The 25,390-nt window shown below is 49.6% G+C and overlaps 1 protein-coding gene across 1 annotated transcript; it reads right to left on the reverse strand.

Moving 5' to 3' along the window:
- Nucleotides 1-1,198: 1,198 nt before the first annotated feature.
- LOC111179917 (chymosin) lies at nt 1,199-13,725 on the reverse strand. Its single transcript, XM_022583844.2, has 9 exons — nt 13,274-13,725; nt 10,664-10,814; nt 9,708-9,825; nt 8,574-8,692; nt 6,063-6,262; nt 3,864-3,977; nt 2,955-3,099; nt 2,263-2,361; nt 1,199-1,532 (listed from the first exon to the last, which is right to left on the reverse strand). Exons 1-9 carry the CDS (start codon nt 13,549-13,551, stop codon nt 1,395-1,397), a joined length of 1,362 nt encoding a protein of 453 aa, XP_022439552.2. The 5' UTR covers nt 13,552-13,725; the 3' UTR covers nt 1,199-1,394.
- Nucleotides 13,726-25,390: the final 11,665 nt, after the last annotated feature.

Genomic DNA, 25,390 nt, shown 5'->3' on the forward strand with positions numbered 1-25,390 from the left:
TGTGGTCAGGATACAGTGAGGGCAGGGACTAGATAATAATGTGGTCCCAGACCCCTTTCCAAGGCCTTCTGAGAGTTCAGCTACTATAAAGCTGTGACTTAAAGCCCAGTGACTGTACTGGGGGCAAGATTGTCTGTGATTTAGAAAAGTGAAACCTGATCAATGGTACCGTCCCCTTTAGGGAAAAGACTGTCAAAAGAAGGGGTGCAGGGCTTCCCTGGCGGCGCAGTGGTTGAGAGTCCGCCTGCCAATGCAGGGGACACGAGTTCGTGCCCCGGTCCAGGAGGATCCCACATGCCGCAGAGCGGCTGGGCCCATGAGCCATGGCCGCTGAGCCTGCGCGTCCGGAGCCTGTGCTCCACTACGGGAGAGGCCACAACAGTGAGAGGCCCGCCTACTGAAAAAAAAAAAAAAGAAGAGGTACAGAAGGGAAGGAGGGTCGAGGGAGCAAATGTGCACAGCTCCTGCCAAGTGACCGAGCACTGGACTCTCCCCAGGAGGTTGGTCAGCTGCCCCTCACAGCACCTCAAAGTAGCATGACTGAGAAAAGCCTCTTACCTTTGCCTAGAGGCCCTTGTTCTGACGCCCTGATATTTGTATTTCTTCGGCGGACTCTCCCCTCCTCAGAAGACTGCAGGGACCTGTGAGCATGCGTGGTCTGTTCACTGATAGCTGTGGTCTTTGCTGATCTTTGACATGTCGGCCTCTGTGAGCCAGGGGACATGGGCCCGCTCTGGCGCTGTAGCTACTTTTCAGGCGCTGGCGAATCAGGTGTGGAGCCTCTAAGACTGAGGATGGGACTCTGGGCTGTGGTTCTTCCCCACAGCAACCTCAAGACCCTCAGATCTTCCCAGAAGCCCTCTGCCTGTTCCACTAATGTCTTCTCCAAATGGCAGTTAAGGCCTTGTCTTAATAGAACTAGAGCCATTCTCTCCCTAGGCGAATATTCTCTACTCGGCCCGACCTCAAGCCCTTGTTCCCCGGGCATAAGTCTCATCCTGCAAAAGTCTCCCTTACTGCACTCTTTCCCCAGAAAGACGGGAAGTAGGAAAACAGGAAGGCAAGACTGGTCTTGCTTTTAAAAACCTGACCTGAGCTTGAAATGGCCAATTCCCTTGTGAAAGTCTCCATCCATCCACAGTGTCCCCTGTGCTCCCCTACCCATGTGGCCCCCGTTCTGCCGAACACACCATGTGACTGTCACATCCCACCCCCAGAGCGGTGCAGGGATTCAGCCCCAAAGGAAGCCAGGCTTTGCAGAGATGTAGTATTTATTGAGAACCATCTGCTTAAAAACCTCACCTATGTGTGTGCATGTGTGTGTGCATGCGTGCAGGTGCATGTGTGTATGTGCGTGTGTTTGGGGACAGTGAGGTTCTTGGTCAGAGGTGCAATCAGACGGCCTTGGCCAGCCCCACGCGGTTGTTGGCCCTGTCAAAGACGCTGTAATACTCCCGGATGAAGACATCCCCCAGGATCCACTGCTGGGAATTATTTTCACCCTGGAAGCCACTGGTGCAGAAGCCCTGGTCCTGGGAAAGGGAAGGCTGACATGAAGCTGGTCCCAGCCCCAGTTGCTGTGCCTCTCTGGACCCCACCCCCAATCACTCTCTCATCTATTATTTCCTCTCACCCTTGAAATCACCTTCTGAGCTAAGCAAACAAGTATCAGATTCATCTACTCAACAGATGAAAAATTGACATTCAAAAATGAAGTGTCAGATCCAAGATCACCTGGTGGATCCCCTCCCCATTCCTCCTCACTGATCCTCCCCACGCCCCCGTCCTCCTGCTCTTAGCACCTACGGCCCTGGTGACCAGCCAGAACAGGCCTGGGGACCCAAGACCTTGGCAGTTTGGGATGCTCAAGATTAGGTCAAAGCTGAAGCCAGCAGGGCAGTAGGGATGAGGGTTGGGTCCCCACAAAGCCCTGGTTATCAAGAAAAATCCCAGACAAAGCCCTAGGCCCCAGGGCTTAGAAGCTAGCGCAGTGGATGGAGGTTCCTATGGGTGGCTGTGGTCCCGCCCATCCCACCCTCCCCCAGGCCGCTGGGCTCGGTCCTTCCTGTCTGCACCATTTCTCCCAGGATGAGGCTTACGCAGCCACAAATGAGGCCCAAGGACCACAGACCCCACTCCGAAAGGCCAGGTGGTTTAAATGCACGTCCTGCTCTCTCCATCTAGCCCAAGCCAATGTGCTGAGTTGCCAGGAGGCAGGAGGGGAGCTGGGTGAGCCCAGGCTTCCGCTCCGGAGACTCATACCTGGTTGGTGTAGGCGGAGGGGGTCAGTGGGTACATTCTGCTGTTGATCTCAAAGACCACCGTAGGCATGCTGCTCAGACTGCCGCAGTCGATGTCAAACTAAAGACCAGAGGGAGGTCCTCTTAGAAGGGCCGTGGGTGTGATCTGACTGCCAGTAGCAGACAAAGTCCCAGGTGGGACCTCTGCCTCTGCACTGCAGCCAAGAAGTGGGGAGGGACCTGCTACTCAGAGGACCCGCAGGGTCCTTAGACCTCAGAGGAGTCACACCGATGGGGACCAGCCCAGGGACAGACACCAGCTCGAGACAAGGAGTTGTTTGCCTAGACATTTCCCCTCCAAGCCCAGCCAGAGCTCCCAAGGACACTGAGAGCACTTAGCTGTCAGGGAGGAAGAGGGGAGACCCATGGGTGGAGGGGGACAAGAGGGCGCAGCAAAGCTCAGTGAGTCGGGGATGTATGACCCTCCCTGCGGACAGGAAGTCAGATTGCAGCCACTGCACGAGACATAGGACCTCCAACAGCAAGTGAGCCAAAGCCAGAAAAGCTAGGCCATCTTGAAGGCCTCCCAGGAAATCCCAACCCCTGCAGGGATCCCAAACCCCTCACCATTTCCCTTTGTCATTTCTTCCATGTGCAAAGGGGTTCCCTCTTCAGGGGGGTCTGGGGAGGTGGGGATAAGGGTCTGGGCCTCACCTCACCATAGCGGTTCTGTGTGGCTCCGATGGCCATCTGGATGTTAAGGATGTCACTGCTGGGTCCAACCAGCATGGAGGTGCCCGTGTCCAGGATGGCCTGACAGCCACCATCACAGGCCACCACCACACCGCCAATGGTGACACTGCAGAGGAGAAATAGGATGGCCTCACAGCGCATCCAGCATCCACCCCTCCCTCCCTGGGTCCCTCCTAGCCTCCCCTGCCAGGATCCTTGGCAGGAAGGAAGTCCAGCCACCCCAGATCCTTTTCTTTGGGCTCCTTCCTGGAGCCCCCATAACTTCCTGAACTCAGAGAAAAGACCCAAAACCATTTTCTCCCAACTCAGTGGCTCAGTGGAGGCCACCTGACCTTCTATGGGACAGAAACTTCAATGAAACAACAAAGTCACGGGCATTAAGGGGCGGAATGAGTACCACACAGGTTGCCCAAAGATCTGGTTTCAAGCTTTCTCCTGCCATTTATTTGCTGCAAATTCCCCAGTCTTCTTACACTCAGGCTTCTTATCTACAAAATGGGTACATTAACCACCCCGTTCTTGATTTCCTCAAGGGATGGTCGTGAGGTTCAAAGTCGATGTTAGTAAATTACAAAATGAGGATAATCACAGCACCACCCCCATAGGGCTCTAGTGAGGACTAAACCAGGCAGTCATATTCTCACCCAGCACAACGCCTGGCAGGTAGTGGTGCTGGATAAGCACAGCTAGTCTTATTAGTAAAGTGTAAGTGAATGTTTAGCATTCTCACTGACAAAGACACTTGGCCTTGGAGCATCTGATTCATACGTTAATGTGATGGTCTTACGAGCTAGCGGGCTGACACCCAGACCCTCACATCCCCACACCTGGAGACAGCCTCTGGCAGGGTCACAGCTGCCCCTCACCCACCTGTCCACGGTAAACTGCCAGTACTTCTGCAAGGTCACAGGTATCCAGTGCAGGGATCCTGTGTAGTAGGAAGGGTCAATGGCCCCCAGCGTGAGCATGCTCTCCTGGCCATTCCTGAAACCAAGGAAAGTCATGATGTGGGACTCCGACACCCTGGCTCTGTGAGGAGGTAGCCCAGCCCCACGCAGGGTTAGATGCGATTCAGACCCTGCCACACTGTCCTCCCTGCCCCCAACACCCACCTCCACCCCAAAGGCTTCAGATGAGCTCTCCCGCCTTCCCGGTACTCCAGGCTTTTCTTTGATACCAGCTGCAGCATCCTTTCTCTCTGAATTCTGCAGCACCCACCCAGGCTGAGGCAGCACTAGAGCCCAGAGCATGGTCATTACTGTGGGAGGGGAGGTCAGGAAGTAGGAGGTCACGTGCCTGCTAGGCTCTGCTCAGGCCACTGTGTCCCTGCCCCCCACCACTCAAGGCTTTCGGCCCCCAGTCCTTTGGCCTCGAGTAGGAGAATGGGTCTTCAATGAGGTCCCACATGCTCTGGATGAAAACTGCCACCCCAGGGCTTCCCTGGTGGCACAGTGGTTGAGAATCTGCCTGCTAATGCAGGGGACACGGGTTCGAGCCCTGGTCTGGGAGGATCCCACATGCCGCGGAGCAACTGGGCCCGTGAGCCACAACTACTGAGCCTGTGCGTCTGAAGCCTGTGCTCCGCAACAAGAGAGGCCGCGATAGTGAGAGGCCTGCGCACCACGATGAAGAGTGGCCCCTGCTTGCCACAACTAGAGAAAGCCCTTGCACAGAAACAAAGACCCAACACAGCCAAAATAAATTAATTAATTAATAAACTCCTATCCCCAACATCTTCTAAAAAAAAAAAAAAAAAACTGACACCCCAGCCCAAACCCTCTCTGCGCCTCCTGGGATTCTGTCTCATGGTCAGGAAACACCGGCACACTGTGGGTTACCTGCTTCTCACTCTGCAGCTCTTGTTCCTTGGCCTCATCAAGCTCTGTCCCACCTCCGGGCTCTGACACATGCCACCCCACTGCTTAAAATGTGCCATCCCTTTGTCTCACCTGTATATCACCCACTCAGGCCTCAGCGAAGCATCCCCTGGCCACTCTCTACACACATATCTTGTCAGACTGGGCTGCCTGTCACTATTAAGCCTTCAGTACATGCAGATCTCCCCTGCAGGGAGTCCTCTTATCACAACTGTCATCATAATTGTATACGTAATTATGATGTGTGTGTTGTCCGTTTCCCCGGCTAAAAAGTTGACTCCCAGTTTGTCTTGTTTACTGATGTATCCCCGTCTCCTGGCACAGCCCCTGCACATAGTAAGGACCCATAAATATCCACTGAGTAAATGAATGAATGAATGCACCTATCTACCCCCTGCCTGGGTTACCCAGCTCCTTCTCCTGGGTGTGGTTCCCTTCTGCCAGTCCTGCCACCCACCCCTCTGTCTAGCAGAGCTGCCCCATCAGGCGGGTAGAGTGGGGAACACTGGACTGGGAGTCAGGAGCCCTGGGCCCCAGACATGGCTCGTCCACCAGTTTGAGGGTGACCATCCCGCCCAAGCCTCAGTTCCCTGCATATTGAAAAGAGAAGGTTGGACTCCTTTAGAGCCTGCTCTAGACATCTGTGAGTCTCAGTGACATCAATAAATGATTACTGAGGCCTGCCGCTTTGGAAGAAAAGAGGTTAAAAGCCCGTATGCAGAGATGGATTCAGGCTTCCTTTTTTTTTTTTTTTTTTGCGGTACGCGGGCCTCTCACTGTTGTGGCCTCTCCCGTTGCAGAGCACAGGCTCCGGACGCGCGGGCCCAGCAGCCGTGGCTCATGGGCCCAGCCGCTCCGCGGCATGTGGGATCTTCCCGGACCGGGACACGAACCCACGTCCCCTGCATTAGCAGGCGGACTCTCAACGACTGCGCCACCAGGGAAGCCCCAGGCTCCCTTTTTTAAATGCCAGAAATGAAAGTCAAATTCTGGCCCAGTGGACTCTGGCTGCATCAATGACCATGCTGGGGACCTTTAGACTGGAGGTTGGATGTTTCTGGAAGCAAGGAGAGGTTTGCTTTGATGCTGGTGACTATCCTTGTGTTGCAGCGTCCCCAAGGGGTGGACACTCCTCAGCTGACAGCCCCTGCCAGGACGTGGAAGTGCAGCCCACACTGGGTGCAGCTCCTACCTGTCCAAGTAAACCGAGAACAGGTCTTGGGCCACCAGGTGCCTGTTCATCATGTTGTCAAACACGGGGACCGAGTACTCAGAGGCGAGGGAGGGGTAGGCCAGCCCCAGGATCCCATCGAACTCAGAGTAGGTGAAGACGTCACCAGGTTCCTGGGTGCTCAGGCCCACAGTCTGCTGGTGGTCCACAATGTTGGAGACCTGCAAGAAAGGCAGAGTGACCTCCACCAGGGGGCCCTGCAGGCAGAGGACCCAGAAAGGTCGAGGGTCAGGCTCTGCCAGCCCGCCCTCCCTCTTTTAGACAGCGTAGTTATGTGAGCTTAAGAGAGAAAAGCCTCCTTTCCCAGCTCTGTGCTGTGGTTTTGAGGGAACTGGTCTGATGAGGCAGGGGACTGGGTGGCAGGGGAAGAGAGAGCATGGCTGGGGGTACGGACAGCAGTGCTCATGGTGCAGAGGTTGGGGGTGAGCCCAAAGAAGGGCATAAAACAAGGGACGCTCCAAGGCCCTCTGCCAGCCTAAAGCCCTCCCATCAGCTGCTGCACCAGGGCATCTCCCAGGGAAGAGCCGTGGGAGCAGCATGATGGACAGAAAGAACAAGCACGCAGTTTGCATCGGAAAAGATCCCGCTGGGGCTTCCCTGGTGGCGCAGTCGTTGAGAGTCAGCCTGCCGATGCAGGGGACACGGGTTCGTGCCCCGGTCTGGGAAGATCCCACATGCCGCGGAGCGGCTGGGCCCGTGAGGCATGGCCGCTGAGCCTGCGCGTCCGGAGCCTGTGTTCCACAACGGGAGAGGCCACAGCAGTGAGAGGCCCACGTACCGCAAAAAGAATAAAAGATCCCGCTGTGCATCCTTGCTCTGTCGTGTGCTGTGTGACCTTGGACAAGTACCTCTCTGAGCCTCAATCTCCTCATCTGTTACAGGGAATAATAACACCTGCATCTCAAGGCAGTGCTTAGACTAAAGAATATGAATGCTGAACATTTATCGCGCACACTTACTAAATGTATGATCAGTGAACCTTTATCGGCACTCTGCAGAGAAGTGCTAACCCCAAAGTGTCCTATCAACCTGCCCGCTTCCCTGGAAGGCTGACGCGTCCACTAGCCTATTCTGAGGTCCCACAGCGACCCACCAGGCCTCCTGCTTCTACTCTGTCCCCTTATAACCCATCCTCCACACAGGTAGCCAAAGCGAAATGGAGAGTGGACATCCTCATGTCACCCCTTGCTCCACAGCCTCCTGAAGGTATTCAGGATGAAACCTGTGTCCTAGAGCCCCCTCATGCTCTGGTCCCTTAGCTCACTCTGCTCCACCCACATGGATCTTTCTCTTCCTTGGGTGCCCCACTCATTCTCACTTCATGTGAGACTTCTGTGGGTGGCAGGGGGGAGGGAGGTCCTGACCCCTGAGCCTCTCTCTCCCACTCCCTGCCCAAGGTGGGTGAGCGAAGACAGCAAGATGCACCACGGCTCAGGCCCACAGCAAGGGCCAGCTCTTCCGTGAAGATGCAGGATTTCCCCCCAGAACCCAAAATAGCAGAAAATAGCAAAACCTCGGCAGGGGAATCGGCCTTCCAGACGTCTGTCTGCTGGGCCACCTCAGCCAGTGGCTCTGGTGCTGACTCCTGGGGAGGCCTGAGCTGGGAGGGCAACTCCTCAGCTGAGGAGAGGGCTGTCAGCAGAGAAGGGCTGTGTCCTTTTGGGCTTGAAGTAGAAAAGACTTCAGCCAGAGTCCGGGAAGAACTAAAGGAAGATCAAGGGGAAGAGCACCAAGGGATGCTGCTTGAGTTTTAATCTTAGATGGTGGATGAGGACGAAAAGAAAGATGTTAACGTGTATTGGGCACTTACTATGCGCTGGCCACTGTATTAAGTACTTCAGAAGCCAAAAAGGAACAAGAGCAAGGGGAGTCCTTGCCCAGAGGGCACAGATGCTCTCTGACATGAAAGAAGATGCTGCTCTGTGACTGATCAAGAATGAGGTCAAGCCCAGAGAGTCGGAGACGTGGGTCTGACACTCAGCTCCCATTGCCCCCCAGCTGTGCGACTTCAGGCAAGTTACCAGCTCATCTGAGCCTCGGGTCCCTCATCTGAACAATGGGGATGAGAATACCTTCCTCACAGGGCTGTTGAAAGAACTAAATTTAAAATGAGATCACATAGGTGACGCTGAAGAGCTCAGAACTGGCAAAGACTCAGGATTCAGGACTCACTATGGCAAGGTCAAGTGAGGAAAGGGTTAGGAGGATGGAAAGCGGACCCAGAGAAGCGTGTCAGGTGGGGCTCTGGGGACTGACATGCTAAGGAAACGGGGAAGGGAGGGAGGGACACCCCACAGCTGCTGCTGGCTAAAATCCCTCTCAGAGTCCTCCCCCACAGGGCCACCAACAGGGCCAGGACCCAAAGGGCCTCTTGGCACCAGCTGTGGCACAACCCAGAGCCCGGGTTTCTGGGTGGGAGAGTGGCTGGTATGAGGGGAAGGCGAGGGCTGGCTGGCGCCAAGCCCCACTCACAGTGACGGTGTCGTAGCCCAGGAAGCCCTGCATGCTGCCCGTGCCATACTGGATGGACAGGGGCTTGCCCATGTTCTGGAAGGTGGACGACATGCTTGGGTCGAAGCGGTGGTGATTTTCTGGAACACAGACTCAGGGTTAGTGGGGCTTGTAGCATCTTCTCACCACTCGACAGTGCCAGTGGGAGCTGAATCCTCACCAGGTCTTGTAAGAATATCGTCTAAATACTAACGATTCTCTCTACTGAAAATAAGCAAGAAAATTATTCCTTGCTGCTCAACCCAACTCTCTGACCCCCAGTGCTACCTTCGTAGCTCCCAAACAAAAAAAAGGAAGAAGAAAATCATCCCTGTGGTTTCCCGAGACCAGCTTCTACCAGCTTTGTAATTTCCCGCAACTCTTTTTGCTTCACTAAACATTGGTTTCCTCACCTGGTAAGTGGGGATAAAAAGAGCACCAACCTCCCAGGATTGTGGGAGAAATAAACTATTTACATATATTAAGTGTTTACTCAGGGGCTTCCCTGGTGGAGCCGTGGTTAGGAGTCCGCCTGCCAGTTCAGGGGACATGGGCTCGCACCCTGGTCCGGGAAGATCCCACATGCCTCTGAGCAGCTAGGCCTACATGCCACAGCTACTGAAGCCCGTGCAACTAGAGCCCGTGCTCCGCAACAAGAGAAGCCACCGCCATGAGAAGCCCACACACCACAACTAGAGAAAGCCCGCTCACAGCAACGAAGACCCAAAAAACTCAGCCAAAAAAAAAATAACAACAACAAAAAAGTTTACTCAGTACCTCTCACTTCATTCTCCTAGGACCCACTGGCATGTTGTAGCCCCATTTTACAGGAAGAAAAACTGAGGACCCGCGAGGGTAAAGAGTCTGCCTTGGCTCCTAATAGAGCCAAAAAATAAAAAGGAAAAAAGCAAAGTCCCCTCATTTCTCACTGGTGCTTTATACATCAGCCTGTGATTTGCACACCTTCCCAGTCTGTGGCCATTTGGAAGGGTTGAGCGAGCGAGGCTGGGCATGTCCAAGCAAGCTCTCCTTCCCCCTACGTTTACCCCCAGCCACCCTGACCGTGGCTGGCAGAGCAGAGGGGTAGGCAGGGCGGGGCGGGGGGGAGTCACTCACGGCAGGCGTCGCTCTTGCAGTAGACAGAGGGCACCCAGAGGTCAGAGGAGCCAGTGTCAAACACCACAGTGAACTCCTGGGACGGGGTCCCAATGTAGATCTTCCCGAAGTACTGACTCTGAGGACAGACAACACTGGGTGAGGGTTGATGCTCGGCACGGAGCCTGTTCAGTTCTGTAGGCCCCGTGCTTTCTGCCCATAGACCTAGGAGGCTGAGGGGGAAGAAACGGAAGGAGGATCCCTGGGGGGTTCTTCATTCCCCGGTCCCCACGCTGAGCTCCGACCCCAGCCATGTTTGTCTTGCCCCTCCCGCAAGCCCTACATCCACTGCTGGAATCAGCCCCCAAAGCATACACTGGACCAAAAGGTAAGTCCTCTCTGGTAGGGAGTCTGGGCCACCCTGCCAGGGGCAGGGACATAGTGATGGGGCACCAGCTAGGTACAGACCCCAGACCTAAGCTGTCCTGGCTGCCCCTCCTTTCCCGCTCTCCCCACGGGTCAGTACTGGGGCCGGGGCGGGGATGGGGATGACCTGGATAAGGAAACGAGGGCACAGAAGAGAAAAACAGCAGGTTGTTTACTGCCAAGAGTGACAGATGAGAGAGACGGTCTCCAAAAAGGAAGAGGGCACAGGGGGCACTCCTGCCATGTCCCAGGCAGCTGCCCCCTCCCTGCCAAGCCCAGCCCAAGACATGGGTTCCATGGACCCACAAATGCAGGCATGAGGTTGGATCTGGGAGCAGACCATGTACCCCGGAGGGATGCTGTCCGCAGGAAGGTCATCTGAGGTGCAGGGATTGGTTTTACAGGGCCTGCTGGCCCCTGGGAGATACTGAGGGGTGGGAGACAGCCCCACATCCCCCGGGGCGCCATGACTCCTGAAAGAAGGAAAGAGGCAGGGGGCAGCCAACACACTGTGTGGGAATCATTATGGGAAGGCAGGCAGAGCCACTCACATCCAGGTAGCTGGTCAGGGGCTCGCTGGCCACCTCCCCGAAGCTGGAGTACTTGCTGCTGACGGCAGACTGGTGTTTCTGCAGGAAGTCCTCCAGGAGCCCATGCTCCTTTAGTGCCTTTCTCAGGGGTTTGCCTTTGTGCAGAGGGATCCTGAGGAAAGGGGAAGAATTAGTGGTGAGGTGGGCATCTCCATAGGGCTGCCCAGCCTCAGAGAAGTGCCCAGAGGCTCTGGGCTCCATAAGCCACCCCCACAATCTTGTACCATAACCCGAAGTAAAAGTTGTATTCTACATCAGTTCACAAATCCGCGCCAGCCCTTACTAAATGCAATGCACTCTGACGTTTCCTACTCCTCTCTCTTTTTTAATGCTGGTGGAGACTCAATCGATGCACTCTGACGTTTCCTACTCCTTTCTCTTTTTTAATGCTGGTGGAGACTCAATCGATGTATTTTATAACCCGCTAATGAGCTTTGCAACTCCAAGGTTTGAAAGACACTAAGCGTATTCTCATTCAGTCTCCAGTTCTTACTGTAGACCTACTATGTGCCGGGCTCCATATGGGGCACAGGGGACACAATGGGGAAAAGGGTACAGTCTTACCCTCCAGAAGCATACTGTCTGGAGAGAAAAACGGTGTCCCCCACACTCTGGAAAACGCTATGACAATGCTCCTACCCTTTGCCAACCCCTGTTCTCTGCTCTCTGGGCAGCCTAACGTGGGTGGAAATTCTTCAAAGGGTTTCAGCACAGAGTGTGGTCCCCAGGGAACTTGGTTAGAATTTAGATGTTGGGTGATGGAGGCAGATCAGCAGGAAGAGAATCAAGAAGGAAGACGGCAGAAGCTGGGTCAAGACCTGGTCTCCCCAAAGCCCGCAGAGCTTCAGCTTCTTCTCTGCGAAATGCATTATCTCTTCCTTTCCAGCCTTCTCGGGGCCCTGCTGTGGACCAACTGAGTGGCTTAACCTCTCCGGCTCTTAGTTTCCTCTCCTGCAGATTGAAGGACTGGAGCGTGATGGTTCCCAATGTCCCTCCCAGCTCTAAGAATCACATGGTTCTCCTCCTATTTTAAGGCCTATTTTAAGGACAACTGGAGACTACAGGTGTGAAAGTGCTCTGAGAGTAATAAAATGGCAGCAGCTTTAAGACCCATAAAGAAAACGGGTTTTCTCATGTTGCTCATGTCCCAAATGGATCCCACATGGAACAACCTCGTATGTGAGTTATGGTCTCTCGTCTGGCGCCTTCCCACCCCCAGCCCTCAGGTGTGACATCAGCGGGGACCTGATCTATAAATGAAAGGTTCTCGAGACATTTCTCAGCCTTTGTCTCTGATGATAGAAAAGAACTTCAGCCCAAAAGGAAGGAGGCTGGACTGAGCTCCTGGGAGCAAGCCCACAGCTGCCCTTTCCCATGTCCAAGCCCCCAGTGCTTTCTGCTTTTTCCAGGTCCGGTTCTCACTGGCTACAAGATCCACTGGCTGAGTGCCTGGCGACTCCCACACTAGTAACTGCAACTCTGCTGAGCTGTCCCATCACAACACAAGAGCCAGAGAGCCTCCCTCAGGGCAAGCGAGCATCACAGGCAGTCCACCGTCCCACTACGGCGGCCCTGAACACAGGCTCCAACCACCATGAAACTTCCGCCCACTGCTGCCCCCAGGCCTGTGCTGGGGCCACCAGATGCCTGACACTTGGAAGAACTCCACTTTCAGGACCACCACAAGCAGCCCCCACTGGTCAAAGACACTGGACCTCTTTTTAGGGATCCTGCTTCCCAGGGATGGATTCAGGTTTCCCTGGGCTCGGACCTTGACAGGGCTCGAACCTGGGAACCAGAGGTAGTGTGACGGTCTTTGGCAAGAGTCTGGGACCAAGACTGGGACCACCTGGGACCAAGTCCTGGCTCCTCCATTTTTAATCATGTGGCTTTGGGCAGCTCACGGACCCTCCCTGAACAACAGTTTCCTCATCTGTAAAATGCAAATAATGTATCTACCTAATCTCTGAGGCTTAGTATAGGTAAAGACCTAGTTAAGTGTCTGGTACCTAGTAGCAAGCAGCTCCATACGTATCAGTTATTATTTTGGGAGGAGAACCTGGGAACTTCACCCACAAAGGATTTGGACAAAATAACGAGAACTTTATTTTGTTTAACAGATGCACACATAGCTCTTACAATGTGCCAGGCACTGTTCAGAGCATTTTACAAATACTAACTCATGTACCCCTCATGATAACCCCATAAGATGGATACTTCTGTCATCCTAATTTTACAAATTTATGTTAAGTTGTGTTAGAGAGTTACGTTAGTGATGGAGCTGGGGATCAAATCGCAGGCAGTTTAACTCCAGAAGCCATGCCCTTAATCCCCCAGGCAGCCCATCTGACCCCCTGTTCTCGTTCATCACGCCCTGAAGAGAGTAACGGAACACTTTAGAGGGAAAGGCCCAAAACACGAAGGCAAGACTGACCGGGAGCGACTATCTTGGGAAACTGCAACATGTCCTTGAGGACTCCACGGGGGAACAATGGCTGGAAGACCATGGAGATACCCACACAGAGCCGATGCATGCAATGCCCATCCCCTCCCCTGGGGCCTGACACCCACCTGGTGATCCCAGTGCCCTGGGAGAGAGCGAGGACTGAAAGTAGCACCACGAGACACCTCATCCTGGACCTGGGTCTGACCACCACTCTAGCCAGTGCCCACTCCCAACAGCCTTTATAGAGAATGCAGGGTTCCCTCTGGCTGGGAGCCCAGGCTGCAGAGATAGCCCCTAAATTCAGGCCACTCCACAAACACATTAAGATAGCACCCAGACTACACAACACCTGCTCTGATAAGGGCCACTCCCGGGACTTCAAAGCTGAAGGGTACATACACATGCCTGATCTTCAGGCCAGGAAATGTCACTCACACCTTCCTGATCTGATTTCCCCTTTCAAACAGGACTTCTTGGGCTAACACAGGTGGAGCCACTGCCAGAGTCCTATCTCATGTCCCACCTTATGGTCTGTAAAGAGGCCTGTTCCCAGTGAGCCCCTTCCTGCCCTAGCTGCCTCCCGTCCCTGGGCCTGACTTCACGGGAGCCCCAGCCGGCCCTATCCTGGAGTCTCCCTGCCCAGTCCTCCCAGGCCAGGTTTCCAGGGTCCACTCAGTCTTCTCCCCAAGTGGCATCTGAGGCCAAGAGTGCCTGTTCAGCCTGTCATCTCCATCTAAGAGAGACACAGATCCAAGATTCCTGCTCCCCCAGGGTGTGGCCCTTTGTTCCATGTTGGAAGGGCATTGGGAAGGGGAGGGAGTAGACACCAGATCCCATGAACAGTTGGGAGGCCTGAGGAGGGTAAACGGGGAGGGCAAGCATGTGCCACACATGGAGGGGTAGGAGGAAGCTATGACATGATGGTCAGGTTTGGGGAGCAGGTTAAGCGCATCTAAGCCACACACAGAGGACCCAGAAGAGCTTCTTGGAGGCACACATGCAGGGGCTTGTGATGAGGAGAGGGTCCCAGGGTCCAGGCCAGATTGGCCAGATATGCTCTCAGGCCTGTAGCCTGGGAGAGAATTAGGGCAAAAAGGAAAACAAAGACTTAGCCACAAAAGTGGAAGTCACATCCCAGGAGTGAGGGGAGGCTATGAACTGGAAGCTCAGGCTCAAGTTAGAGTAAGGCAGGGGCTTTGGGACCACAGGTGTGAGGGAGACTAGAGTGCCAGCCATCCACACCCTGTAGGACAGATGTCTGCAAAGTGAGGGAGGCCTGGTGGTGTGGAAGAGGGAAGCATGGGCCTGGAACAGAGAGGGCAGGTTGGGCAGCTGAAGAGGTGAGCATGTGGTGGGCCTGTGGTGGGCCCCGGACATGGGCAGGCGGTGGTCTGGGAGGGGCAGATCCAGAAGCTCCTGTATTTGACTTGTAAGGGCCTCAGGAGGCCAGTCGACAGGGAATCTGAGTGTTTTATGACAGGCCTGAGGAGGACAGGCAGACCCCACCCTGGCCATGGCAATGTCCACCCTCATATCCTTTCCCAGTAGCCCAGGACGCTGCTGCTTCTCAGGCCCCAGGAAGCAGCCATGGGCACATCCAGCTTTCCAAAAGCACCCTCACGACGTCATCAAGGCACCCTCTCTTTCCAAAACCAGGGAAGCAGAGAGAAAAAAACGCCACCTGATGGTACATCTTGTTTCCCATTTCCTTCCCTGAGAACGCCGCCCTGCCAGGCCAGGCAGGGCCTGCGTGTCCTGTCCCAGTGGCCCTGCATCCGACTGCTGTTTCCTCCCACACATCAGCACCCAGCATGCCACATAGTAGATGCTCAATTAAATGCTTGGTTAAGCAAATGAATGAATGGATGGTCTTACCGCCACTCTTGAAGAATACCTAGCAGGCCACATCTTTATTGTGTCCTTCAGATGAAGAGATGGAGGCTCAGAGAGGTTAAAGGGCTTGCCCGTAAGGAAGAAGAGCTTGAACTGCCACAAGACTCTTGGCCTGATGCTCTACATACACTATACCACAGGGCCCGACAGGCTGTGAGAAGTTCATGAGTTTACACTGTCGAGTCTGGGGCAGCACTGCTTCTAGCTCACTCCTCTCAACTTCTGGACATTCCTTGGGACAGCCATACTTATGAGCAATGGGGCCACTGGTAGCATCTGGGGCTGGGACCCGCAGGGGTCAGCACATCAGGCAAGAGTGCTATACCACCCCGCTCCCTGTCACCAGTGGCCCAGCCTGACCCAGCAGCAACACTACTGAAACCAGAAACCACTGGTTTCTCCGTGTTTATTCACAAGATTGGGATCATTCTAACAGCATTCAAGTGCACGCTATCAGGAAGGCTGCCCCAGACTGCACAGGATGTTAGGACTGTATATCCCCGGGAAGCGGGCCAAAAACTGCAAAAAGCTTTTAGGAAAGCCACGATAAGATTTCATCACCGGGTACCCAGAGCCAGGTGGGAGCGACTCTCCTTGGTCTAGATTCCTTGAGCCTGGGAACTGACCCGCAAAAGCGGCTCAAACAGAATCAGGGCCCGGGGACAGCCTTTCCTGGGCACCCAACCTTGTGACCTCCACTCAGACATGAGTGGCAATAACACCAGCTCAACTCATCCTGAGAATCCCCTATGGGCTCACACTGGGCAGGGGCGTGGGGCTGGTGCCACCTCCAGCCCCAGGGAGCCACAGTCGGGTGGGGGACAAATTGGCCCTGGTATGTGACCCTGTCGTGATCCAAAGGGCCGGACACCTCCTCTGCAGGGGCTCGTTGGCAGGGGAGCGTGGTTTCTGTAAAGTACACGTGGAATGATCCTGGACTTGAATCCTGGGTCTCCATGTGTAATTACCCTGGGCTCGAACTCTGGGTCTCCCACGTGGCGTTGTGACCTTGAGCGAATCCCTTTACTTCTGTGTGCCTCAGTTGCCTCTTCTGTAGGGTAGAGACAATGACACTGAGAGGGTCATGTGAGGGTCAAAGATAAGAGAGTCCAGGGCTGCTGTTTGTTAGGCCTTCTGCAAGTAGGAGGCATAGCAACTGCGGTTGTGTGACCTTGAACATTTCAATCGTTCCCCGGCCTCGGTTCCTCATCTGTGAAATGTGGGATTTACAAGCTCATGGAGCTGGTCTGAATCTCAGATGTGTCCACAGCAGCAGTTCTTTTTGTGCTCTATAAATCAGTTGAATTTCTGCCCTGTGCCCGGAGCCCTCCAGACTGAGGGGCAAATTAACCTTAGCCATTTTTGCACAGTGCCCCACAGATATGCTTTGGCACACGTGACTCTCCAGCCCACCAAGTTTACGGGGGCGTGGGTGGGCAGCAGTGCCCTGTGGTCTTTCCTTGTCCCTGCCTGGGTCCCTGTTGCCTCCATGTCTCACCTGAGCCCCCAGCCTTCTGGAAGCTTCCATGGTCATCCTCCCCAAGACAGGCCACGCGGCCACTCCACCCTGATCTTGCCACCTACCTGCGCCACTGACAGGAAGCAGGGTCCATGTCCCCGCCACTCAGAATCTGCCTGACTCCCCTGCCTCTGAGGAGCCCCAAATTCCCCCAGGGCTTCAGGAGAAACACATCCTGACCTTCTACACCCTCTGAGGAGCCCCAAATTCCCCCAGGGCTTCAGGAGAAACACATCCTGACCTGGAAACCCTGCAAGTCCCTTCTGCTTTCTGCCCACATCTTCCCTGAGCAAAGAAAGGTAAAGCTGGCTTTTCCTTTCCCGAAGAAAAGAGAAAGGAGAAAAATGAGAGGAGTTTTTTAAAAAGTCATAAATCAGTACCTCAAAATATTATTCAGCCACACTTAAAGCCTATACCATGCATCATGTGCTTAGTTAGTGTCAGACACCATGCATTTACTCTTTTAAAAGGTCTCCATGTTACAGATGAGCAAACAGGAGCTTAGAAAGCTTAACTAATTTTCAATATCACTCAGCTAATGATAAACGGAGCTGGGATTGAGACTTGGGTCGGTTTGATTCTTGATGGTGCAGTCTTTCAGTCTGACCACGTGACCCTCCCAGCACCAAAATCCTGCAGTTCAGCGAACATGACATCACATCCACACTCAACAAGCCTGGGGCTGAAGAAGGTGGGAGGGGTCCTAGGGTCTTTAATGCAGCTCAGCTGGGAGAGACTTCAGAAGAGCAGAAACCTAGAAAACACATCAGAAGACTGCCCCGCACATTTGTAAGTCCCTACCCTTCTCCCCTCCTGCCCCCAAAGTGATCCCTGTGAGTGATATACTGGCCGGTCCTCCAGCCATGGTCAGCAGAAATTTGGGGGGAGACCAGCACCCAGCCTCCAAACCCGTAACTCTGTTTGTTCTGCATCAAGTGACCTGAGCCCTGGGAATGTCTGCCCAATGCCTCATGGAATTGCCAGGTCCTCTTGGGAGAAGGGTGGGTTTAGGGACCCTGCCCTGCACACACAGGAGAGCACATTGTGAGTTATGGGAAACAGCAACAGGGAAGCCCATTCCATGCTGAGCACAAGGACAGCTGTGCTTTCAGAATGGGAGGCAGAAAGGGGAGGATGGGAGAGAGGGAAGGGTCAAGGCAATCCCCAGCTCCGATGCAGAACTCGGGGCCACCAGCAAACCAAGTCTCCGGATCACTGGTTCATGCACCTTGAGATCATGTTTTGCTTTATAAATACACTGTTAAGGAATCACTAAATAGTTGGGGAACAGGACTTGGTCAAAAACTAATAGTATTGTATCGATGTCAATTTCCTGGCTTTGATATTTGTACTGATTTTGATTTTAATATTTATAAGGAAATGTCCTTGATTTCGGGAGATATACTGAAGTAAAGGAGCATTGTGTCTGTAACTTACTCTCTAAGAGATCAGAAAAAAAAAAAATATATATATATATGTATATATATACAGAGGGAGAGAGAATAAAGCAGGTGTGGTCAGGCATCAACATTTGGGATATCTGGGTGAAGGTCTCAGGAATTCTTTATATTTCTGTAAATTTGAAATTATTTGTAAATAAAAAGTTTTTAAAGATTGAGATAATCTAAAGACCTCTCCAAATAAATTCCTTATTTATAACTTTGACATCCAGCATATTCAGAAGGAAGAGGATGGAAACCAAACAGCAAAAGAACCAGCTACTCAGCACCCAGGGCCCTGGTCCAGGGGAAAGCCATTCAGCTAAGGCTTTGGGAAGCAGGGCTGGCAGCTTCCTAAATCCCATTTGGGGCTGTTTTTTAAGTAGGGAGTTGAAAAGAGGAAGAAAAGTGGGGTGGAAGAGAGGAAGAAAAGGATGGGAAAATTCTCTGGTAGAAATCAGGTCCCTCCCAACTGTGCCTCCAGCTTCACAAGATGCCCACATCATGACCGGACAAAGCAGGGCTAAAAGGGGACAATAAAGGTGAACAGGGAGAACACGAGCCACTGCAGGACGACGAAACAGAATCTGTGTCACGCATCTTGAGATCATGAATGTTTGCTTTATAAATAAAGTTTTAAAGAATCACTAGATAGTTGGGGAGAAGAATTGGATCCAAACTTTCAACTTCAAAAGATTCATGACATTGGATTTGACAATGATTTCTTGGATATGATGCCAAAAACACAGGCAACAAAACAAACTACAACAAAACAAAAAACGTTGTGTATCAAAGGACACTATCCACAGAGTGAAAATCTAACCCACAGAATGGGAGAAAATATTTGCAAACAAACCAAATATCTGACAAGGGGTTAACATCCAGAATACATAAAGACTTCCTGCAACTAAACAACACACGCCAAAAAAAAACCAAGTAACCCGAGTACAAGATGGGCAAAGGACTTGAATAGACATTTTTTCAAAGAAGATGTACAAATGGCCAGGAAACATATGAAAAGATGCTCAACATCACTAATCATTAAGGAAATGAAAATAAAACCACAGGGAGATATTAGCTCACAGCCATTAGGATGGCTATCAAAATAAATAAATAAATAAAACAAACCCCAGAAAATAACAAAGGTTGGCAAAAATACAGAGAAATTGGAGCACTTCTATATTGTTGGTGGGAAGGTAAAATGGTGCAGCCACGATGGAGATCAGTGTAGCAGTTCCTCAAAAAATTAAACAGAATTATCATGATACAGCAATTACATAACCAAAAGAATTGAAAGTAAAATCTCAAAAAGATATTTGTACACCCATGTTTGTAGCAGCAGCAGCATCATTCACAATAACCAAAAGATGGAAGCAACCTAAGGTTAGATGGATGAATGGGTAAACACAATGTGGTAGATACATACAGTGGAAGATTATTCAGGCTTAGAAAGAAAGGAAATTCCTTACAATTTGGTGGCCATTAATTTAACTTTGGGCTTTTTGGTGTATGCTAATTTAGTCAGATTTCAAGAAGATACATAGACATTTCCGTCCTCATTAATTAAATGAGGATATTTTAAGAAGTTGAAAGAGAATTTGATTTCAAGTTGAGAGTGTATTCTCTTTTAAAACCCACCTGATTATTAAATAGCTTCAATTTTATTTTTAAAAGCTGCGACTTGTTGAGTAGACGGTCCTGAAAGTACAAGTGAGATATCAACAGGCTGTGTATACAATAAAATGGTTTTATTTTCAGTTTTGCAGCACAAAGCACTGATTAGTATAAGAAACAATCCACACCATTATTGGATTTTGTTTTTTGTTTTTTGCCTGATTCAGGTGTCCCTTGAGTGATATCCCTTAAACGTTCGGGGTTGGGAGTCAGAACCAGTTATCTGGCTTCTCTTGTCCATTGCTTAGGTTTGTTCTTGTTGTCAAAACTGCTCCCCGTCCCCCGTCAATGGTGTGACACATGCTCATGCACATTATGTTAAAATGAGTACATCCTTGTATTTGTATTTTCAACATTGCCAAGGTGCTATGGGAAATTAACACAAAATTAGAAAAACTAAAATTATTAAAAAGCAAAAAAAAAAAAAAAAAAAAGGAAGGAAGGAAATTCTGACACATGCTACAATGTGCATGAAACTTGAAGACATTATGCCAAGTGAAATAAGCCAGTTTCAAAAGGACAAATACTGTGTAATTCCACTTATATGGGGCACTTAGAGTAGTCAGATTCATAAAGACAGTAAGCAGAATGGTGGTTGCCAGGATGTGGGGGGAGGAAGGAAATGGGGAGTTATTGTTCAATGGGTATAAATTTTTCAGTTTTGCAAGAAGAAAAGAGTTATGGAGATGGATAGTTGATGGCTGCACGACAATGTGAATGTACTTAATGCCACTGAACTGTACACTTAAAAATGGTTAAAATGCTAAATTTATGTTATGTGCATTTTACCACAATTTAAAAAATTAAAGTTCACTTGTAACTAAAAAGAAACACACGAGGACAGGAACCAAGATGGCGGAGTAGAAGGACGTGCTCTCACTCCCTCTTGCGAGAACACCAGAATCACAACTAGCTGCTGGACAATCATCGACAGGAAGACACTGGAACTCACCAAAAAGATACCCCACATCCAAAGACAAAGGAGAAGCCACAATGAGATGGTAGGAGGGGCGCAATCACAGTAAAATCAAATCCCATAACTGCTGGGTGGGTGACTCACAGACTGGAGAACACTTATACCACGGAAGTCCACCCACTGGAGTGAAGATTCTGAGGCCCACGTCAGGCTTCCGAACCTGGGGGTTGGCAATGGGAGGAGGAATTCCTAGAGAATCAGACTTTGAAGGATAGTGAGATTTGATTGCAGGACTTTGACAGGACTGGGGGAAACAGAGACTCCACTCTTGGAGGGCACACACAAAGTAGTGTGCACATCGGGACACAGGGGAAGGAGCAGTGACTCCATAGGAGTGACTCCATAGGAGACTTGCTGGTGTTGGAGGGTCTCCTGCAGAGGCGGGGGGTGGCTGTGGCTCACCGTGGGGACAAGGACACTGGCAGCAGAAGTTCTGGGAAGTACTCCTTGGTGTGAGCCCTCCCAGAGTCTGTCATTAGCCCCACCAAAGAGCCCAGGTAGGCTCCAGTGTTGGGTTGCCTCAGGCCAAACAAGCAACAGGGAGGGAACCCAGCTCCACCCATCAACAGTCAAGCGGATTAAAGTTTTACTGAGCTCTGCCCACCAGAGCAACAGTCAGCTCTACCCACCACCAGTCCCTCACATCAGGAAATTTACACAAGCCTCTTAGATAGCCTCATCCACCAGTGGGCAGAGAGCAGAAGCAAGAAGAACTACAATCCTGCAGCCTGTGGAACAAAAACCACATTCACAGAAAGATAGACAAGATGAAAAGGCAGAGGGCTATGTACCACATGAAGGGACAAGATAAAACCCCAGAAAAACAACTAAATGAAGTGGATATAGGCAACCTTCGAGAAGAAGAATTCAGAAAAATGATAGTGAAGATGATCCAGGACCTCGGAAAAAGAATGGAGGCAAAGGTCAAGAAGATGCAAGAAAGGTTTAACAAAGACCTAGAAGAATTAAAGAAAAAAAGAACAGAGATGAACAATACAATAACTGAAATGAAAACTACACTAGAAGGAATCAATAGCAGAATAACTGAGGCAGAAGAATGGATAAATGATCTGGAAGACAGAAAGGTGGAATTCACTGCCATGGAACAGAATAAAGAAAAAAGAATGAAAAGAAATGAAGACAGCCAAAGAGCCCTTTGGGACAACATTAAATGCAACAACATTCGCATGATAGGGGTCCCAGAAGGAGAAGAGAGAGAGAAAGGAACAGAGAAAATATTTGAAGAGATTATAGTTGAAAAATTCCCTAACATGGGAAAGGAAATAGCCACCCAAGTCCAGGAAGTGCAGCGAGTCCCATACAGGATAAACCTGAGGAGAAACATGCCGAGACACATAGTAATCAAATTGGCAAAAATTAAAGACAAAGAAAAATTATTGAAAGCAGCAGGGGAAAATGACAAATAACATACAAGGGAACTCCCATAAGGTTAACAGCTGATTTCTCAACACAAACTCTACAAGCCAGAAGGGAGTGGCGTGATATAATTAAAATGATGAAAGGGAAGAACCTACAACCAAGATTACTCTACCTGGCAAGGATCTCATTCAGATTTGATTGAGAAATCAAAAGCTTTACAGACAAGCAAAAGCTAAGAGAATTCAGCACCACCAAACCAGCTCTACAACAAATGCTAAAGCAACTTCTCTAAGTGGGAAACACAAGAGAAGAAAAGGATCTACAAAAACAAACCCAAAACAATTAAGAAAATGGTCATAGGAAGATACATATCGATAATTACCTTAAACATGAATGGATTAAATGCTCTAACCAAAAGACACAGACTTGCTGAATGGATACAGAAACAAGACCCATATATATGCTGTCTACAAGAGACCCACTTCAGACCTCGGGACACATACAGACTGAAAGTGAGGGGATGGAAAAAGATATTCCATGCAAATGGAAATCAAAAGAAAGCTGGAGGAGCAATACTCATATCAGATAAAATAGACTTTAAAATAAAGAATGTTACAAGAGACAAGGAAGGACACTACATAATGATCAAGGGATCAATCCAAGAAGAAGATATAACAATTATAAATATATATGCACCCAACATAGGAGCACCTTAATACATAAGGCAACTGCTAACCGCTCTAAAAGAGGAAATCGACAGTAACACAAAAATACTGGGGGACTTTAACACCTCACTTACACCAATGGACAGATCTTCCAAACAGAAAATTAATAAGGAAACAGAAGCTTTAAATGACACAACAGACCAGATAGATTTAATTGATATTTATAGGACATTCCGTCCAAAAACAGCAGATTACACTTCTCAAGTGCACACAGAACATTCTCAAGGATAGATCACATCTTGGGTCACAAATCAAGCCTCAGTAAATTTAAGAAAATTGAAATCATATCAAGCATCTTTTATGACCACAACGCTATGAGATTAGAAATGAATTACAGGGAAAAAAACGTAAAAAACGCAAACACCTGGAGGCTAAACAATACGTTACTAAATAACCAAGATATCACTGAAGAAATCAAAGAGGAAATCAAAAAATACCTTGAGACAAATGACAATGAAAACACGACGAGCCAAAACCTATGGGAGGCAGAAAAAGCAGTTCTAAGAGGGAAGTTTTATAGCTATACAAGCCTACCTCAAGAAACAAGAAAAATCTCAAATAAACAATCTAACCTTACACCTAAAAGAACTAGAGAAAGAAGAACAAACAAAACCCAAAGTTAGCAGAAGGAAAGAAATCATAAAGATCAGAGCAGAAATAAATGAAATAGAAACAAAGAAAACAATAGCAAAGATCAATAAAACCAAAAGCTGGTTCTTTGAGAAGATAAACAAAATTGATAAACCATTAGCCAGACTCATCAAGAAAAAGAGGGAGAGGACTCAAATCAATAAAATTAGAAATGAAAAAGGAGAAGTTACAACAGACACCGCAGAAATACAAAGCACCCTAAGAGACTACTACAAGCAACTCTATGCCAACAAAATGGACAACCTAGAGGAAATGGACAAATTCTTAGAAAAGTGTAACCTTCCAAGACTGAACCAGGAAGCAATAGAAAATATGAACAGACCAATCACAAGTAATGACATTGAAACTGTGATTTAAAATCTTCCAACAGGGCTTCCCTGGTGGCTCAGTGGTTGACAGTCTGCCTGCCAATGCAGGGGACACGGGTTCGTGCCCCAGTCCAGGAAGATCCCACATGCCACGGAGCGGCTGGGCCCATGAGCCATGGCCACTGAGCCTGTGTATCTGGAGCCTGTGCTCCGCAACGGGAGAGGCCACAACAGTGAGAGGCCCGCCTACCACAAAAAAAAAAAAAAAAAAAAACTTCCAACAAACAAAAGTCCAGGACCAGATGGCTTCACAGGTGAATTCTATCAAACAATTAGAGAAGAGCTACCACCCATCCTTTTCAAACTCTTCCAAACAATTGCAGAGGAAGGCACACTCCCAAACTCATTCTATGAGGCCACCATCACCCTGATACCAAAACCAGACAAAGATACTACAAAAAAAGAAAATTACAGACCAATATCACTGATGAATATAGATGCAAAAATCCTCACCAAAATACTAGCAAATAGAATCCAACAACACATTAAAAGGATCATACACCATGATCAACTGGGATTTATCCCAGGGATGCAAGGATTCTTCAATATACACAAATCGATCCATGTGATACACCATATTAACAAATTGAAGAATAAAAACCATATGATCATCTCAACAGATGCAGAAAAAGCTTTTGACAAAATTCAACACCCATTTATGATAAAAACTCTCCAGAAAGTGGGCATAGAAGGAACCTACCTCAACATAATAAAGGCCACATATTGCAAACCCACAGCAAACATCATTCTCAATGGTGAAAAACTGAAAGCATTTCTTCTAAGATCAGGAACAAGACAAGGATGTCCACTCTCACCACTATTATTCAACATAGTTTTGGAAGTCCTAGCCATGGCAATCATAGAAGAAAAAGAAATAAAAGGAATACAAATTGGAAAAGAAGAAGTAAAACTGTCACTGTTTGGAAAAGAAGAAGTAAAACTGTCACTGTTTGCAGATGACATGATACTATACATAGAGAATCCTAAAGATGCCACCAGAAAACTACTAGAGCTAATCAATGAATCTGGTAAAGTTGCAGGATACAAAATTAATGCACAGAAATCTCTTGCATTCTTATACACTAATGATGAAAAATCTGAGAGAGAAATTAAGGAAACACTCGCATTTACCATTGCAACGAAAAGAATAAGATACCTAGGAATAAACCTTCCTAGGGAGACAAAACACGTGTATGCAGAAAATTATAAGACACTGATGAAAGAAATTAAAGATGACACCAACAGATGGAGAGATATACCATGTTCTTGGATTGGAAGAATCAATATTGTGAAAATGACTATACTACCCAAAGCAATCTACAGATTCAATGCAATCCCTATCAAATTACCAATGGCATTTTTTACAGAACTAGAAAAGAAAATCTTAAAATTTGTATGGAGACACAAAAGACCGCGAATAGCCAAAGCAGTCTCGAGGAAAAAAAATGGAGCTGGAGGAATCAGACTCCCTGACTTCACACTATACTACAAAGCTACAGTAATCAAGACAATATGGTACTGGCACAAAAACAGAAACATAGATCAATGGAACAGGATAGAAAGCCCAGAGATAAACCCACGCACCTATGGTCAACTAATCTATGACAAAGGAGGCAA

This window comes from Delphinapterus leucas, chromosome 1, assembly GCF_059928025.1.
Source record: "Delphinapterus leucas isolate spDelLeu-1000000601 "Yukka" chromosome 1, BTC_Dleu_Yukka2, whole genome shotgun sequence".
Classification (NCBI taxonomy): Eukaryota; Metazoa; Chordata; class Mammalia; order Artiodactyla; family Monodontidae; genus Delphinapterus; species Delphinapterus leucas.